Source organism: Mesoplodon bidens, assembly GCF_964165515.1.
Source record: "Mesoplodon bidens genome assembly, chromosome: 9".
In the NCBI taxonomy this organism is placed as follows: Eukaryota; Metazoa; Chordata; class Mammalia; order Artiodactyla; family Ziphiidae; genus Mesoplodon; species Mesoplodon bidens.
The window spans coordinates 83,540,342-83,560,378 of NC_138166.1; the positions used below are offsets into that span (position 1 = coordinate 83,540,342).

General features: G+C 41.0%; 1 protein-coding gene and 1 pseudogene across 2 annotated transcripts; both read left to right on the top strand.

Moving 5' to 3' along the window:
- The first annotated feature begins 2,485 nt into the window (after positions 1 to 2,485).
- LOC308622476 (histone-lysine N-methyltransferase SETD2-like) lies at positions 2,486 to 3,320 on the top strand (annotated as a pseudogene). Its single transcript has one exon. The product of its transcript is annotated as a histone-lysine N-methyltransferase SETD2-like (transcript).
- Positions 3,321 to 7,596: 4,276 nt separating this feature from the next.
- On the top strand, positions 7,597 to 13,628 carry LOC308622317 (histone-lysine N-methyltransferase SETD2-like; the record flags this gene model as incomplete). Its single annotated transcript, XM_081243671.1, has 1 exon — positions 7,597 to 13,628. A coding segment is annotated over one exon (4,425 nt), but the record flags the coding sequence as incomplete, so codon positions are not given.
- Positions 13,629 to 20,037: the final 6,409 nt, after the last annotated feature.

The following is a 20,037-nucleotide window of genomic DNA, read 5'->3' on the forward strand; positions in this document are numbered from 1 at the left end:
AATATAAACTTGGCATCTTCTAACGCTCATTATGTTATCATAGTTTTCTGTTTTTTAACTAAACTAAAATATAGATGGCAGCTATATGTATTTCCTAGGACAATTCTATGAGGAATTGGTCTCAGGAAACTTCCCATACTGCTCCTTGTGTAAATGTGTCCAGTAGAACCGAAGTGACAAAAGAACTGTCTTCTCATTTCAAGCGTCCTTATTGATCTTGATGCGGCCTCACCCACTGGTCAACTGTGCCTCTCCTTTCAAATATGTGTCTTTTGGAACAAGAACGAAATACAAAACTGACCTCTAGAGAAACCTGGGAAACTTGAATATCACAGTCTAAGTAAACTGTCAGTGAAAAATTACCCAGGATGATACTGCCAGTACTATACATTAAGGGGTCATAATCTGTCCCTTTATTTTGAATTCCAGGAGGGTTTAAGAATTGTTGGCATCCAAGAAACAAGTAATCCTGTTTTGATCACTGAATCATTAAGAAAATGCAACCAAATCCTGATACCTCAGACACTACACTACATTGCTCACTGTTCTTCCCCTCCGCTAAGCTGCAGAAAGAAGAAAGGAAAAGGGATTCTTTACAAGGAGAGAGTAAAGCACTTACACTTCATAGGACTTTCTAGCCACAGATGCCAGGTGCTACCCACTGAAATCCAGGCTTGGACTAAGCTCCACATTTCTGAAAGGACCATCTCAACCGAAGCCTGGGGCTCAGAGTCAGCAGGAGGAAGCTGCAGCTCCCACTAGCAGCACATTTCAAAGAGGCTGCAACAAGAGAACATTTTCCATTTAGGCAACTAATTCCGATCTTCCATTCCACAAAGCAGTAGCAGAACAGGCCTTTACTATCAGTCTTTTCAAAAGATATTTCCATGACTATGTGATGAATATGAAGCAGGCTATGGCCCAGCAATCCTTTCACTAACATGCTCTAAGTCTTTCATTATACTTCACAGCAGACCCTAAAAGTACTTGCCTTTTTTTCCTGTAACAGTCACGACTGCTCCAAGACTCACTTCTACACTAACAGTTCTAAAACTGCCTAATCAATGGAAATCACTGAGCAGACCCTTAACATTGCAAGTACACACCCAAATGGGGCGGGGGGGGGGGCTAAGGATTCATCAGCTGCCAAGAATCAGAAGCAGATTAGAGCTGCTAGTTAATCCTATACAAAAACTCCTCAAATTAAGCAGCATTACTTAAAAATACTTCACTGAAAACAGGAGAGCTCTGGCAAATAGAAAATTATGTTCTGGAAATACAAATATTTCAATGAAATTTGATAAGTAAGAATAAATGTGTACGACTGCTGTACTTTTTAAAAACATTTCAGTTAGTGAATAATACATCTATTAAATAAAGATTTATAGTATACTGGAAGGAGGAGCAGACCAGGCAAGAGCACAGTAAAAAGAACCCCTACAAAACAGTCAATCAGACACTGCAACATTATAGACACATGCCTTGTACCAATATGGTATAGAGCTAGAAAATCAGAATTTCCCAAATCAAGAAAAAGTCATTTTCATGAGACGGGTAAAGAACAAACTAGTCTTATTAACCTGAAAAAGAGAAAGGAATTTTTTGTCAGTCAACTACCTTACGTTTTTGTATCTAATCCTTTATGAAAATTTTACAAATTTAAGATAAATTGCTAGGTCTGTCACAAGTTACTTTCTGATGGTTTTCTTGAACAGCGAGGAGAGAAAATGATATGAATAGATATTAGGAAATATATAAGCTCTAGATCTCAAAAGAAAACCATCACTACCTAAAACTGTTATCTTTCAAAATAATTTGTCTTGCAAGATGGTCTGAAATACAGAAACTATGGTGAAGTGAAACTTAGCTAATACCTTCACCACAGCAGTGATGAGTAAACAACTCCCAACTCCAAAAGCAGAGTGTAAGTGAAAAATAATCATAAAGCCCCAAGCAAGCTCCCAGAACCAGACTACCCATGTATGCATAAACAAGTTTTCTAGAAGCAAAAAAGCTCATTTATAGAGATAAGTTCAGCCAATTTACATTTTCACAGCCATCCCCATAATAACTGAATAGATAATTAAAAGGGAGATATTATTTCCCTTATGGGAGGAAAGAGATTCCTGGCTAAAAATTAAATCATAAGCTGCTGAGTGTGCGGGGGAGAGAGCGGCGGGCGGGCGCCGGAGGAAGGGAGGAAGGGAGGGAGGGAGCGAGCGAGCGAGCGAGCAAGCGAGGGAACAAGCAAGCGACGCGGGCCGCCCCTTCCCCGACGCGGCCCAAGCCGCCGCCGCCGCCGCCGCCGCCGCCGCCGCCGCACCGGCGGCCTCCTCCCCTCCCCTCCCTCCCGTCGCCCTGCCGCGGGGAGGGGGCTCGCGTCGCCGTCTCCAGCCGCTCCCGATGAAGCAGGTGCCGACGCAGGGAAGCACGTCTCGCTCTAGACCTGACAGAACTAGTTCATCCTCATCTGTCATAATCCCATTATTATGACTCTGATGGTCGTCACCATAGGTGCTCCCCTTATAGAGAGAGGGCACGCTATTCCCAGCCATATACAGATAACAGGGCAAGAGAAAGTTCTGATTCACTAGATGAGTATAAGAAGACATATTCAAGGCGCACATCATCTCATTCTTACTTAGAGACTCTCTAGATGGGGAAGAGAGGAAAGTGTTCTTCAAAATTAGAAAGAGAATCCAAAAGGACTTCAGAAAATGGAGCAATGAAAAGATGTTCTCCTCCCACGAATCAACTGGGATTCCGACGGGGGTCATCATATTCCAAGCATGGTAACACTGCTTCCCGTTATAAATCTGCCCCTTCAAAATCTGCACCTAAGTCTGATCAATTTAAAAATTCTTTCTGTTGTACAGAATGGAATGAGGAAATCAAACAGTCTCATTCTTTCAGTTTACAGACTCCTTGTTCAAAAGGTAGTGAATTAAGAATGATTAGTAAAGTTCCTGAAAGACAGAAGATTGGGTCTCCATGACATTTTTTTTCTTCTTAAATTCCATATATTTGTGTTAGCATACGGTATTTCTCTCTTTCTGACTTACTTCACTCTGCATGACAGACTCTAGGTCTATCCACCTCATTACAAATAGCTCAATTTCATTTCTTTTTATGGCTGAGTAATATTCCATTGTATATATGTGCCACATCTTCTTTATCCATTCATCCGATGATGGACATTTAGGTTGTTTCCTTCTCCGGGCTATTGTAAATAGGGCTGCTATGAACATTTTGGTACATGACTCTTTTTGAATTATGGTTTTCCCAGGGTATATGCCCAGTAGTGGGATTGCTGGGATTGCTGGGATTGCTGGGTCATATGGTAGTTCTATTTGTAGTTTTTTAAGGAACCTCCATACTGTTCTCCATAGTTGCTGTATCAATTCACATTCCCACCAGCAGTGCAAGAGTGTTCCCTTTTTCCCACACCCTCTCCAGAATTTATTGTTTCTGGACTTTCTGATGATGGCCATTCTGACTGGTGTGAGATGATATCTCATTGTAGTCTTGATTTGCATTTCTCTAATGATTAAAGATGTTGAGCATTCTTTCATGTGTTTGTTGGAAGTCTGTATATCTTCTGTGGAGAAATGTCTCTTTAGGCCTTCTGCCCATTTTTGGATTGGGTTGTTTTTTTGTTATTGAGCTGCATGAGCTGCTTATAAATTTTGGAGATTAATCCTTTGTCAGTTGCTTCATTTGCAAATATTTTCTCCCATTCTGCGGGTTGTCTTTTCGTCTTGTTTATGGTTTCCTTTGCTGTGCAAAAGCTTTGAAGTTTCATTAGGTCTCATGTGTTTATTTTTGTCTTTATTTCCATTTCCCTAGGAGGTGGGTCAAAAAGGATCTTGCTGTGATTTATGTCAGAGTGTTCTCCCTATGTTTTCCTCTAAGAGTTTGATAGTTTCTGGCCTTACATTTAGGTCTTTAATCCATTTTGAGCTTATTTTTGTGTATGGTGATAGGGAGTGATCTAAGCTCATACTTTTACATGTCCCTGACCAGTTTTCCCAGCACCACTTATTGAAGAGGCTGTCCTTTCTCCACTGTACATTCCTGCATCCTTTATCAAAGATAAGGTGACCATATGTGCGTGGGTTTATCTCTGGGCTTTCTTTCCTGTTCCATTGATCTATCTTTCTGTTTTTGTGCCACTACCAGACTGTCTTGATTACTGTAGCTTTGTAGTATAGTCTGAAGTCAGGGCGCCTGATTCCTCCAGCTCCATTTTTTGTTCTCAAGATTGCTTTGGCTATTCGGGGTCTTTTGTGTTTCCATACAAGTTGTGAAATTTTTTGTTCCTGTTCTGTGAAAAATGCCAGTGGTAGTTTGATAGGGATTGCATTGAATCTGTAGATTGCTTTGGGTAGTAGAGTCATTTTCACAATGTTGATTCTTCCAATCCAAGAACATGGTACATCTCTCCATCTATTTGTATCATCTTTAATTTCTTTCATCAGTGTCTTATAATTTTCTGCATACAGGTCTTTTGTCTCCTTAGGTAGGTTTATTCCTAGATATTTTATTCTTTTTGTTGCAATGGTAAGTGGGAGTGTTTTCTTGATTTCACTTTCAGATTTTTCATCATTAGTATATAGGAATGCCAGAGATTTCTGTGCATGAATTTTGTATCCTGCTACTTTACCAAATTCATTGATTAGCTCTAGTAGTTTTCTGGTAGCATCTTTAGGATTCTCTATGTATAGTATCATGTCATCTGCAAACAGTGACAGCTTTACTTCTTCTTTTCCGATTTGGATTCCTTTTATTTCCTTTTCTTCTCTGATTGCTGTGGCTAAAACTTCCAAAACTATGTTGAATAAGAGTGGTGAGAGTGGGCAACCTTGTCTTGTTCCTGATCTTAGTGGAAATGCTTTCAGTTTTTCACCATTGAGGACGATGTTGGCTGTGTGTCTGTCATATATGGCCTTTATTTTCTTGAGGAAAGTTCCCTCTATGCCTACTTTCTGCAGGGTTTTTATCATAAATGGGTGTTGAATTTTGTCGAAAGCTTTCTCTGCATCTATTGAGATGATCATATGGTTTTTCTCCTTCAATTTGTTAATATGAGGTTAATATCACGTTGATTGATTTGCGTCTATTGAAGAATCCTTGCATTCCTGGAATAAACCCCACTTGATCATGGTGTATGATCCTTTTAATGTGCTGTTGGATTCTCTTTGCTAGTATTTTGTTGAGGATTTTTGCATCGATGTTCATCAGTGATATTGGCCTGTAGTTTTCTTTCTTTGTGACATCCTTGTCTGGTTTTGCTATCAAGGTGATGGTGGCCTCGTAGAATGAGTTTGGGAGTGTTCCTCCCTCTGCTATATTTTGGAAGAGTTTGAGAAGGATAGGTGTTAGCTCTTCTCTGAATGTTTGATAGAATTTGCCTGTGAAGCCATCTGGTCCTGGGTTTTCATTGTTGGAAGATTTTTTTATCACAGTTTCAATTTCAGTGCTTGTGATTGGTCTGTTCATATTTTCTATTTCTTCCTGATTCAGTCTTGGCAGTTTGTGCATTTCTAAGAATTTGTCCATTTCTTCCAGGTTGTCCATTTTATTGGCATAGAGTTGCTTGTAGAAATTCTCTCATGATCTTTTGTATTTCTGCAGTGTCAGTTGTTACTTCTCCTTTTTCATTTCTAATTCTATTGATTTGAGTCTTCTCCCTTTTTTTCTTGATGAGTCTGGCTAATGGTTTATCAATTTTGTTTATCTTCCCAAAGAACCAGCTTTTAGTTTTATTGATTTTTGCTATCGTTTCCTTCATTTCTTTTTCATTTATTTCTGATCTGACTTTTATGATTTCTTTCCTTCTGCTAACTTTGGGGTGTTTTTGTTCTTCTTTCTCTAATTGCTTTAGGTGCAAGGTTAGGTTGTTTATTCGAGATGTTTCCTGTTTCTTAAGGTGGGATTGTATTGCTATAAACTTCCCTCTTAGAACTGCTTTTGCTGCGTCCCATAGGTTTTGGGTCGTCGTGTCTCCATTGTCATTTGTTTCTAGGTATTTTTTGATTTCCTCTTTGATTTCTTCAGTGATCACTTCGTTATTAAGTAGTGTATTGTTTAGCCTCCATGTGTTTGTATTTTTTACAGATCTCTTCCTGTAATTGATATCTAGTCTCATAGCATTGTGGTCGGAAAAGATACTTGATACAATTTCAATTTTCTTAAATTTACCAAGGCTTGATTTGTGACCCCAGATATGATCTATCCTGGAGAATGTACCATGAGCACTTGAGAAAAATGTGTATTCTGTTGTTTTTGGATGGAATGTCCTATAAATATCAATTAAGTCCATCTTGTTTAATGTATCATTTAAAGCTTGTGTTTCCTTATTTATTTTCATTTTGGATGATCTGTCCACTGGTGAAAGTGGGGTGTTAAAGTCCCCTACTATGAATGTGTTACTGCCAATTTCCCCTTTTATGGCTGTTAGTATCTGCCTTATGTATTGAGGTGCTCCTATGTTGGGTGCATACATATTTGCAATTGTTATATCTTCTTCTTGGATCGATCCCTGGATCATTATGTAGTGTCCTTCTTTGTCTCTTCTAGTAGTCTTTATTTTAAAGATTATTTTGTCTGATATGAGAATTGCTACTCCAGCTTTCTTTTGGTTTCCATTTGCATGGAATATCTTTTTCCATCCCCTTACTTTCAGTCTGTATGTGTCTCTAGGTCTGAAGTGGCTCTCTTGTACACAGCATATATATGGGTCTTGTTTTTGTATCCATTCAGCCAATCTGTGTCTTTTGGTGGGAGCATTTAGTCCATTTACATTTAAGGTAATTACCGGTATGTATCTTCCTATTCCCATTTTCTTAATTGTTTTGGGTTCGTTATTGTAGGTCTTTTCCTTCTGTTGTGTTTCTTGCCTGGAGAAGTTCCTTTAGCATTTGTTGTAAAGCTGGTTTGGTGGTGCTGAACTCTCTCAGCTTTTGCTTGTCTGTAAACGTTTTAATTTCTCCATCAAATCTGAATGAGATCCTTGCTGGGTAGAGTAATCTTGGTTGCAGGTTTTTCTCCTTCATCACTTTAAATATGTCCTGCCACTCCCTTCTGGCTTGCAGAGTTTCTGCTGAAAGGTCAGCTGTTAACCTGATGGGGATTCCCTTGTGTGTTATTTGTTGTTTTTCCCTTGCTGCTTTTAATATGTTTTCTTTGTATTCAATTTTTGACAGTTGGATTAATATGTGTCTTGGCCTATTTCTCCTTGGATTTCTCCTGTATGGGACTCTCTGTGCCTCCTGGACTTGACTTGACTATTTCCTGTCCCATATTAGGGAAGTTTCCAAGTATAATCTCTTCAAATATTTTCTCAGTCCTTTCTTTTTCTCTTCTTCTTCTGGAACCCCTGTAATTCCAATGTTGGTGCGTTTAATGTTGTCCCAGAGGTCTCTCAGACTGTCCTCAGTTCTTTTCATTCTTTTTTCTTTCTTCTGCTCTGCAGTAGTTATTTCCACTATTTTATCTTCCACGTCACTTACCCGTTCTTCTGCCTCAGTTATTCGGCTATTGATCCCATCTAGAGTATTTTTAATTTCATTTATTCTGTTTCTAATCGTTGCTTGATTCACCTTTAGTTCTTCTAGGTCCTTGTTAACTGTTTCTTGCATTTTGTCTATTCTATTTCCAAGATTTTGGATCATCTTTACTATCATTATTCTGAATTCTTTTTCAGCCTGTCCTCAAACTGAGAAGTTCTTCTTTCATAAAGCAACAGAGAAGAATTCAGAAATTTCTTTTACGCAGCTCAACCAAAAACAGACAGATAATCACCTGTCTGAAATTGCTCATCCTCAGAGTGATGGGCTTGATAGTACAAGTCATACAGACATAAAATCTGACCCTCTAGGTCATCCAAATTCTGAGGAAGCAGTGAAAGCCAAAATAACTTCTAGGCAGCAAGAAGAGCTACCAGTTTATTCTTCTGATGATTGTGAAGATGTTTCAAGTAAGTCTCGGCAACAGACCAGTTTCCCTATCAGGCCAGAGGGTAGACTGGGAAAAACAGAGTCAAATTTTTCTTCTTGTGAGATCTCCCGAGTGGATGGTTTCCCTTCATCAGAAGAGCTCAGAAGTCTAGGGTGGGACTTCTCTCAACAAGAAAAGCCTACTACCACATATCAGCAACCTGACAGCAGCTATGGAGCCTGTGGTGGACACAAGTATCAGCAAAGTGCCAAACAGTACAGTGGGACACCTAATTACTGGCAAGGCAATGGCTACTGGGATCCAAGATCAGCAGGCAGACCGCCCGAAACTGGGGTTGTGTATGATCGAATTCAAGGGCAGGTACCAGATTCCTTAACAGATGACCGTGAAGAGGAGGAGAATTGGGATCAACGTGGAGGATCTCACATTTCAAGTCAGTCCAGTAAATTTTTTCTGTCCCTTCAGAAGGACAAGGTGTCAGTGCAAGCACCTGAAATAAGCAGCAATTCCATTAAGGACTCTTTGGCTGTGAATGAGAAGAAAGATCTTTCGAAAAACTTAGAAAAAAATGATATGGAAGATAGAGGGCCTCTTAAAAACAGGAGACAGGAATTGGAGAGTGATTCTGAACGTGATGGCGAGCTTCAGGACAGAAAGAAAGTTAGAGTGGAGGTAGAGCAGGGAGAGACAGCAGTGCCTCTAGGCTCAGCATTGGTTGGGCCTTCGTGTGTCATGGAGGACTTCAGGGACCCACAGCGGTGGAAGGAACGTGCCAAACAAGGGAAGATGCCTTGTTACTTTGATCTGATTGAAGAAAATGTTTATTCAACAGAAAGAAAGAAGAATAAATCCCATCGGGATTTTAAGCGAATGCAATGTCAGTGTACACCTCTTTCTAAAGATGAAAGAGCTCAAGGTGAAATAGCATGTGGGGAAGATTGTCTTAATCGTCTCCTCATGATTGAATGTTCTCCTCGGTGTCCAAATGGGGATTATTGTTCCAATAGACGGTTTCAAAGAAAACAGCATGCAGATGTGGAAGTCATACTCACAGAAAAGGCAGGCTGGGGCTTGAGAGCTGCTAAAGACCTTCCTTCGAACACTTTTGTCCTGGAATATTGTGGAGAGGTACTTGATCATAAAGAGTTTAAAGCCCGGGTAAAGGAGTATGCACGAAACAAAAACACCCACTCCTATTTCATGGCCCTGGAGAATGATGAGATAATAGATGCCACTCAGAAAGGAAACTGCTCCCGGTTCATGAATCACAGCTGTGAACCAAACTGTGAGGCTCAAAAATGGATTGTGAACGGACAACTGAGAGTTGGGTTTTTTACCACCAAACTGGTTCCTTCAGGCTCAGAGCTAACATTTGGCTATCAGAAAGAAGTGCAGAAATGTTTCTGTGGGTCGGCTAATTGCCGGGGTTACCTGGGAACAGAGAACAGAGTCAGCATCAGAGCAGCAGGAGGGAAAATGAAGAAAGAACGATCTCGGAAGAAGGATTCGGTGGATGGAGAGCTAGAAGCTCTGATGAAGAATGGTGAGGGTCTCTCTGATACAAGCCAGGTGCTCAGCTTATCCTGGCTAATGGTTACAATTGAAACTTTGGAACAGAAACTTACCTGTCTCAAGCTCATACAGAACACACATTCACAGTCTTGCCTGAAGTCCTTTCTGGAACATCATGGGCTGTCTTTGCTGTGGATCTGGATGGCAGAACTAGGTGATGGCCGGGAAAGTAACCAGAAGCTTCAGGAAGAGATTATAAAGACTTTGGAACATCTACCCATTCCTACTAAAAATATGTTGGCGGACAGCAAAGTACTTCCTATTATTCAACGTTGGTCTCAAACCAAGACTGCTGTCCCTCAGCTGAGTGAAGGAGATGGGTATTCTAGCGAGAATACATCACGTGCTCACATACCACTCCACACACCTGATCCTTCCACCAAGCTGAGCATAGAAGCTGACACAGACACCCCCAAGAAGCGAATGTTTCGCAGACTTAAAATTATAAGTGAAAATAGCATGGACAGTGCGATCTCTGAGGCTACCAGCAAGCTAGAAGGCAACGATGGCAAAGAGAACCCTGAGCAGTTAGAAAACGTCCCTGTAGAAGAAGAGGAAGAGTTACAGTCACAACAGCTACTCATACAACAGCTGCCTGAATCTAAAGTTGATAGTGAAATTGCTGTGGAGGCCATTAAGCTACCCACATCGGAACCAGAGGCTGACACTGAAATAGAGCCTAAAGAGAGCAATGGCACAAAACTAGACGAACCTATTGCTGAGCAAACACCATCCCAAGATGAAGAGGAGGGGGTATCTGATATGGAGAGTGAGAGGAGCCAGGAACAGCCAGATAAAACAGTAGATATAAGTGATTTGGCCACCAAGCTCCTGGACAGTTGGAAAGACCTAAAGGAGGTATATCGAATTCCAAAGAAAAGTCAAACTGAAAAGGAGAGCACAATAACTGAACGAGGAAGGGATGCTGTTGGCTTCAGAGATCAAACAGTTGCCCCAAAGACTCCTAACAGGTCAAGAAAGAGAGACCCAGACAAACAAACTCAAAAGAAAGAGAAAAGGCAACGAAGGGGCTCCCTCTCACCACCACCTTCTCCCTATGAGCGGGGAACAAAAAGGCCAGGTGACAGATATGATACACCAACTTCCAAAAAGAAAGTACGAATTAAAGATCGCAATAAACTTTCTACAGAGGAGCGTCGAAAGTTGTTTGAGCAGGAGGTAGCTCAGCGGGAGGCTCAACAACAACAGCAGCAGATGCAGAACCTGGGAAGGACGTCTCCACTGCCCTATGACTCTCTTGGCTACAATGCCCCTCATCACCCCTTTGCTGGCTACCCACCAGGTTATCCCATGCAGGCCTATGTGGATCCCAGCAATCCTAATGCTGGAAAGGTGCTCCTCCCCACACCCAGCATGGATCCTGTGTGTTCTCCTGCTCCTTATGATCATTCTCAGCCCTTGCTGGGACGTTCTACAGAATCCCTTGCTGCCCCTCCACCTGTGCCAGTGGTGCCACATGTGGCAGCCCCTGTGGAAGTTTCCAGTTCACAGTATGTGGCCCAAAGTGATGGTGTGGTACACCAAGACTCCAGAGTCACCGTCTTGCCAGTGCCAGCCCCAGGCCCGGTCCAGGGACAGAATTATGGGGTTTGGGATTCAAACCAACAGTCCGTGAGTGTACAGCAGCAGTACTCTCCTGCACAGTCTCAAGGAACCATAGATTATCAAGGACAGGCTTGTCCAACTGTCTGTGGTGTGACATCACCCTATTCACAGACAACTCCACCAATTGTACAGAGTTATGCCCAGCCAAGTCTTCAGTACATCCAGGGACAACAGCTTTTCACAACTCACCCACAAGGAGTGGTGGTACAGCCAGCCACAGCCATGACTACAATAGTTGTACCAGGGCAGCCTCAGCCCTTACAGCCACCTGAAATGGTTGTGACAAATAATCTCCTGGATTTACCATCCCCACCTCCTCCCAAACCAAACACCATTGTCTTACCTCCCAACTGGAAGACAGCCCGAGGCCCAGAAGGGAAGATTTACTACTACCATGTGATCCCAAGGCAGATTCAGTGGGATCCTCCTACTTGGGAAAGCCCAGGAGATGATGCCAGCCTTGAGCATGAAGCTGAGATGGGCCTGGGAACCCCAACGTATGATGAAAATCCCACGAAGACCTCAAAAAAGCCTAAGACAGCAGAAGCACACACCTCCAGTGAGCTGGCTAAGAAAAGCAAACAAGTATTCAGAAAAGAGATGTCCCAGTTCATCGTCCAGTGCCTGAACCCTTACTGGAAACCTGACTGCAAAGTGGGAAGAATTACCACAACTGAAGATTTCAAACACCTAGCTCGCAAGCTGACTCACGGCGTTATGAATAAGGAGCTGAAGTACTGTAAGAACCCCGAGGACCTGGAGTGCAATGAGAATGTGAAACGCAAAACCAAGGAGTACATTAAGAAGTACATGCAGAAGTTTGGGGCTGTTTACAGACCCAAACAGGTCACTGAATTAGAGTGACCTTCAGGGCCAGGGTGGGAGGGCGGGCAAGCTGGTAGGAGAGACTCTGGGGAGAAGAAATCCCGTGGGCCCTCTCTCCCCACCCCACTGTCAGGGCTGTGCTACTGATGACACATCACCCTGGGGAATTCAAACCTGCAGATTTCAACTGAAAGCCACAAAAATGAGCTCCATCTACAACAAGCAGTCCCTGGTTGTGAGCTGTTGGGAGAGGCCATCTCATGCAAAGGTTTAGGCCCTTGAGACCTTCCCTTCTGTGACCCTGGCCAGCCCTGACCCCATTCTCAAGCCTGGGTCTCCTCCTTGGCGGTGCTGTCAGCGCACAGACTCATGCACATCCCCACCCACGACCCCTTACCCTGACGATCTGTATTATATTTTAATGTATACGTGAATATATTGAAAATAATTTGTAAAAACAACAAAAAACATCATAAGCTATTCAAATTCCAGGAGAAATACTCAAACACTCTTATCTTCAAGACAATGTTGGAAGATGGTAGTGCCCATATGCATTACTCTATCTTGATCTCAATGAAAGGAATCAGTAAGACCAAATGACTACAGCACTGCACGCTGGGGTCTCCTGAGTTTCTGATGAAAACCTGAAGAATGAGAGCACTATCAGACATACTAAGCATACACTAACACAATGCTGAAGATTCAAGCTTCTTAATTGTATAGAAATATGAGCGGTCTGGCTTAAGGTTTAATAAAAAGTGCATTATAGTGTTAGAAAACTCTGAGTGCTTATGTAAAAACATGTACCTTTTTAAGACTAGTTCTAAGTGTATTCTTCTGCTTTAGGGCCATCTGTATAAATGGTATTAACTATGGCTGAGACAGAAAATACAAGTAAACACTTAAGACGGAGAAAAACTGAAGAGTGCAGTGGGCTTGAAAAAAAAAGTAAAAAATATAATGTAAACTCCGTTAACAGAAAATTGCTTACCAAAAGAAAAAAAATACAAATTTCATAATATTTTCATTTTGGGAAGTCTAACCAGAAAGAGGAAAATTAAATCGGTACTTTCAAGGGGTCCTGCATGCCAAACACTACAAAATTATCCCCGTTAGCAGTACTGTGAACTTCCAGGAAAGAGAAATAAAGCTTCTCTCTGGAACTTCACCTACATAACAGTACAACACTCTCTGGTAATATTTCAGTACCAGGGTACAAGCTAGGGAAACACAGGAGAGGTAATCTGAGCAAGCGCAACTTTCTAAGAATTAAATGTTTTTAAGTTCAACAGAGCTTATGGGACTTCTCTGGCGGTCCACTGGTTAAGACTCCGCGCTTCCACTGTGGGAGGCACAGATTCGAGCCAGGTCGGGGACTAAGATCCCGCATGCCACATAGCTCGGCCAAAACAAAAAAACAAAAACAAGAGCTTAAAATTCTGTAAAATCTAGAAAATAGTATGTCAGTTCCTCAAAAAAAAACATAGAATTACCATATGATCCAGCAAGTCCCCTTCTGGTGATATACTCAAAAGAACTGAAAGCAGGGACTCCAACAGATATTTGTACACCTGGGCTCATAACAGTATTCACAATAGCCAAAACGTGGAAGCTACCCAAGTGTGTATCAACAGATGAATAGGTAAACAAAATGTGGTACACACAGTGTTATTCAGCCTTAAAAAGGGATGACATTCTGACACATTCTACAACATGGATGAACCCTGAGGACATTATGTTAGGTGAAAAAAGCCAGTCACAAAAGGACAAATACTGTATGATTCTACTTATATGAGGTACCTAGAGTAGTCAAGTTCATGGAGACAAAAAGCAGAATGGTGGTTGCCAGGGGCTGTAGGGAGAGAGAAATGGGGAGTTAGTTAACTGTGTTTAACGGGTACAGATTTTCATTTTTACGAGACGAAAAAAGTTCTGGAGATGCATGGTGATGATGGTTGCACAACAATGGGAATGTACTTAAAGCCACTGAGCTACACACTTAAAAACGGTTCAAGTGGTAAATTGTATGCTATGTGTATTTCACCATAATTTTTAAAAAGGAATGAAATTCTGACATAGTCTACAACATGATGAACCTTGAAGATATTATGCTAAGTGAAATAAGCCAGACACAAAAAGGACAAATATCCTATCATTCTACTCATAAGGTAATTGGAGTAGTCAAATTCCTAGAGGGAAAAAAAAGTAGAATGGTGGTTACCAGGGGCTGAAGAGAGGAGGGGATGGAGAATTATTCTTTAATAGGTACAGAGTTTTAGTTTGGGAAGACAAAAAAGTTCTAGAGATGGGGGGTGGTGATGATTGCACAACATGAATGTACTTAATGCCACTGAACTGCACGCCTAAAAATGGTTAAAATGGCAACTTAGAAAATGTAGCAGTATCCACATCATTTTATATCCTGTTTCAAACCATTGACTCTGGTCCAAGGCCTGGGAACATGAGAAATAAACTAATCCAAATACAAATGAATGCCACCAGATAACAGACTATCACGCCAACAGAAATACCGTCACAAATTCTCATTCATAAGCTCCAATACAACAAGGACATGAAATGACTATATTTGCACCGTCCAAGACTTGGAATGTGGCAGTGCAACTAAGGAATGGATTTTAACTTCATTTTAATTAACTTAAATTTAAACAGCCACAATAGCCATGTGGGTAATGGCAATCATATTAGACAATATAGCCAGAGTGGTATACTATTCAGTTGAAAGGCCTTTGGTTTTTATCATTTACTTACACACTCCCATTTTCCAGCAATGCAAAGTATACAGTATTCCTATGTTCACTGAACTAACTGGCCCCAAAGAAGTTATACACGAACATTTTCTATTTTCTAGACGGCTTGCCTTTCAAAAACATGTTTATGGGGTTTTTTGTTGTTGTTTTTTTTTTTTTGCGGTACACGGGCCTCACACTGCTGTGGCCTCTCCCGTTGCGGAGCACAGGCTCTGGACGCGCAGGCTCAGCGGCCATGGCTCACGGGCCCAGCCGCTCCGCGGCATGTGGGATCTTCCCGGACCGGGGCACGAACCCGTGTCCCCTACATCGGCAGGCGGACTCTCAACCACTGCGCCACCAGGGAGGCCCACATGTTTATGTTTTAAGAGTCACTTGACTGGAGGATGAGAGCAGAAACATTAAAAGATGTCTAGATTTTCAGGTAAATCAAATCAATGACTGCATTACTAGAGCAAAAACAAAGACTCTAGGTTTTAGAACTAGGCTCAAGAATCAAGAAACTCCAAAGAGAAAAATTACTAGGAAAGAAGTCTAAAGCTGATACTCCAGGACCCACGACCTTCCCGAGATATTAAGAATAAGAAAATTCTCAAGGATATGTCATAAACCAAACACTGCAATGCCATCGATTCCAGCTGATTTATACTTTTTTTTCTTTTCATCTTTCCTTTTCAGTGTACAGACTGAACTACGCAACTTTTGAGATAACCTCTAACCCACAGATGGTCTCTGTGAAAGTAGTCCCCTTCTTATAATTTAAATTACAAACTTAGAACAAATGAGTAGCACAATTAATTAGCCCTATAAAGAGATGGTCTTCCCTTCCATTGGTTTCTGCATTGTCTCCTAATTTTGGTTACTAGAGGTGGACAAAGAAAACTACTAAGTATTCAGAGTAGTCCACTGTTAAATAGGCTTCCTTTAAGATCTGTCTCAAAATAATTTTTTCTTTTAAAACACTTGGAAGACATCAGTGATATCTGCCTATCCCATAAAACAAAACCATGGCTGTAGGCTGTTTCCAAGAATTTTGGTGGAAAAAAAGTTTAATGAAGGTAGATTCTTCAGAAAATGGCTGTTTTATACAAATACCAGAGAAAGAGAAAAGATGCTAACTCATAGCATGGGCTGAACCATGTCCAAATTATACCGTTATACCAAATCTATTGTCACCAGGATCATTATAACTATACTAAAAGACTCTAAGATGAATAAGTATGGGGAAGAGGGAAGTAAGGATAATAGTTTTTCAAAACGTATATTATTCAAAGTGGTTTTGAAACAAACCAGGCAAATTCTGTTCCTTACCAATTTCATTTTTTTGTTAATTTTCTTAGGGACTGTACAGTTTGGGATGCTACTTTATTTTTTATTTATTTATTTATTTTGCGGTACGTGGGCCTCTCACTGTTTTGGCCTCTCCCATTGTGGAGCACAGGCTCTGGATGCGCAGGCTCACGGGTCATGGCTCACGAGCCCAGCCGCTCTGCGGCATGTGGGATCTTCCCGGACTGGGGCACGAACCCGTGTCCCCTGCATCGGCAGGCGGACTTTCAACCACTGCGTCACCAGGGAAACTCCCTGGATGCTACTTTATATGGCATAATTTTAGTTACTACATTTTCTGTTTTCAACTGAAGTAGATTTTTTTTCCCCCAGCCACGGTGTGCGGCTTGTGGGATCTTAATTTCCCAACCAGGGACTGAACCCGGGGCCCTCTGCAGTGAAAGCACAGAGTTCTAACCACTGGACCACCAGGGAATTCTTTACCAATTTCAAATTGAAAATTAAAACACTATGCTACTACACTGCATGTCTTGTGACTACTCTAAAACAGATTTTTGGTTTAAAATGTCACTTAGTGACCACTTCATGAAAGGCTTATTGTGTCAAAAAGTGCCTCTCCTTTTCTGTACTCAAGTTGTTCAAAGCATAAAAGGAGGGTAATAAAAACTTATCTCATAAAGACTGCTTTTTAAAAAAGATTGGAAAGACTGAAAACAGAGCATCATAGGAGGCTGAATAATATTGTTTATTTTCAATCATCCATGGATATGTTAGAGAGAAGCAGCAAAAAAATGAAATTCATACAAAAAGACAAATCTGAGACATCCAACTGCCCCTTTGGAGGTGCTACAAGCAGCTATTCATTCAGAAACATTTTTAAGAAACTGTGTGTGTACAGACTGCCAACAAATACATGAAAGAATGCTCAACATCACTAATCATTAGAGAAATGCAAATCAAGACTACAATAAGGTATCACCTCACACCAGTCAGAATGGCCATCATCAAAAAATCTACAAACAATAAATGCTGGAGACGGTGTGGAGAAAAGGGAACCCCCTTGCACTGTTCGTGGGAATGTAAACTGATACAGCCACTATGGAGAACAGTATGGAGGTTCCTCAAAAAACTAAAAATAGAACTACCATAAGAGCCAGCAATCCCAATACTGGGCATACACCCTGAGAAAACCATAATTCAAAAAGAGTCATGTACCACAATGTTCATTGCAGCTCTATTTACAACAGCCAGGACGTGGAAGCAACCTAAGTGTCCGTCAACAGATGAATGGATAAAGAAGATGTAGCACACATATACAATGGAATATTACTCAGCCATAAAAAGAAATGAAATCGAGTTATTTGTAGTGAGCTGAATGGACCTAGAGTCAGTCATACAGAGCGAAGTAAGTCAGAAAGAGGAAAACAAATATCGTATGCTAACACATATATATGGAATCTGAAAAAAAAAAATGTTCTAAAGAACCTAGGGTCAGGACAGGAATAAAGACGCAGACGTAGAGAATGGACTTGAGGACACGGGGAGGGGGAACGGTAAGCTGGGATGAAGCGAAAGAGTGGCATGGACTCATATATACTACCAAAGGTAAAAGAGATAGCTAGTGGGAAGCAGCCGCATAGCACAGGGAGATCAGCTCGGTGCTTTGTGTCCACCTAGAGGGGTGGGATAGGGAGGGTGGGAGGGAGACGCAAGAGGGAGGAGATATGGGGATATATCTATATGGATAGCTGATTCACTTTGTTATAAAGTAGAAACTAACACACCCTTGTAAAGCAATTATACTCCAATGAGATGTTCAAAAAAAAAAAAGAAATTGTCAGACAACTTCATCATTTCTTAATAATCATGGTTTATTCCTTCAACTATGGGTATCAGATTATATAAACATCTGAAAGGATCCTGCCGTCTATTGGGGGAGACAAAACAAATTTTCAAAAAGGTTAAAAAAATGATAAATGCAATTAAAGTGCTTTCGGTGTTGGGGCAGGGGCTGAAATGACTTTCAGCGGAAGAGAATCTGTTAAGACTTTAAGGAGAAAGAATTTAAGCTAGGCTTTGAAAAGATGGGCTAGTTTCTTCATTTGAACACAGGATTGGGAAAAAGTAATAGTAAAAGTCCAAAGGTAAGAAAAAAATTAAAAAATCATAAAACCAGACAAAGGCTGCATCCCCTCCCCACAAAAAACCATTTGCTTATTCTGGGAGATCCTACAGCTGTGTGAATGCTGATGGGAAGGATCCAGTAAAGAGGGAGTTTTAGGATACCAGTGAGACACAGGATAACCAAAAGATCAAGGTTCCTGAGAATTCAGATAATGAGATGCAGAGCACTGAAATCGGACAGGAGAAGCAGTTGGATCCACACGCTCAAGTTCTACCACATCAGAGGTGAAGGGTTGGTGGTATATTGAAGAAAGGGAGGAGAACGACAGTCCCTGGAAAAAGACAAGACCTAACAAAGAAAAAGGGCCAGTCAATGGAATACGGTTTTGATGAAATTCAAGAACTAAGACTTCTGTTTAACACAATTTAACTGATTGAAACATCTGTTTGCCCTCAAATTCCCTCCAAAGTCAGAGTAAAAAGAGTTTTTCCCCCAAGGATGAGGGAACCCACAAGGACAGAAAATGGAAACACGAATGATATTAACAAAACTGTGAAAAGGAGAAAGCTGCTGGGTAAGTGTTAACTCTCAGAGAAGGTCTGAGAAAGCTGAAATTTGTCTGGCAGCAGGGAGGGGGAAGGGATAAGAATGGGGGAAGCCAAGAGGCAAACTAATTCATTTGCAAAATCCCAGTAAGGCTCAAGAATTAGAAGTACTGAGATACACCTGAAGACAGATGCACAGATAGAACAAACAAAGGAATGGCTTCAAAATCTGTGTAAGCGGTTTAGTTTCCTAGATTTGCTCCCTGACTCTGAGGGGCCAGGCTACTATACTATCCTCCCACCATCACAGAAAACTCAAGGTTTACTTTGCAGAGACTGAAGCAGAGGGACTCTGGACTCTTGGACAACAGACTCACCTAAGGACAGGAGTATCATACTGAAAACAGATTATATAAACTAAAGTCTACATACTTAGCCTTTAGATTCCTCCTCCAGTTCATTCTCCTACCTGCCACTGGCAGCCTAGTTCATAACCTCCAGGCAGAAGACTACAGAACTCTCAGGGTCAAAGTGGTCCAAGAAAAATGACCAACAATGAGAGAGAAGAGATGAAGGTTCCCCTCTCAATTATCTGTCAAATGAGGGAGTAATTCAAGAAAAGATCGTGGGAGCCACGATTCAGCACATCCAATACAAGAAAGAAAAAGGAATTCCCTAGGACAGTGAGATCCCAGGATAATAATTATGCAAGAGACCTGGAGAACAACCAGGCCAGATTGGAGCAGGGAGACAGAGGGCTCTCGGGAGAGGTTTCCTTCCACCAAAAAAGGAAACAGATTACCAGTGTGAACATACTAAGAGGATATTTACGCCTACTAACAGAGAGTTTGGGATGAATTACTGTAGATATATAGAAAAGAAGGCAAACGTGAATAAAGAAAAAGGTAATGATTACCACAAAAAAAAAAGTTGCACAAAAAAGAAATGATCAGGGTATACACACTTCATGATTCACAATGTGTAATGATTTAACCAGAAATGTGGTATACCTATGTTAACCAAAAATGTGGCATACCATAGGCATACCTATGAGTGATGGGCTGTGAGGAAGCGGAGGAAGCCTAAATCCTCACCTTTCATAGGAGAAACTATGAAACTGCTCTCTTTTCTTCCTAAATCTTGTAAAACTATTCCCATTTTATAACTTTAGAAAGTTTTTAAAGTTTGGCTTAAATCTTTAAAATTTTAACAATAATAACTTTTATTACTAAATTAACAATAAATTTTTTCATTTTGATAAAATTAAAATTATGTAAGATTTCAAAAAAGTAAAAACTATTACATGACATTACTTGAGATTCCTGAG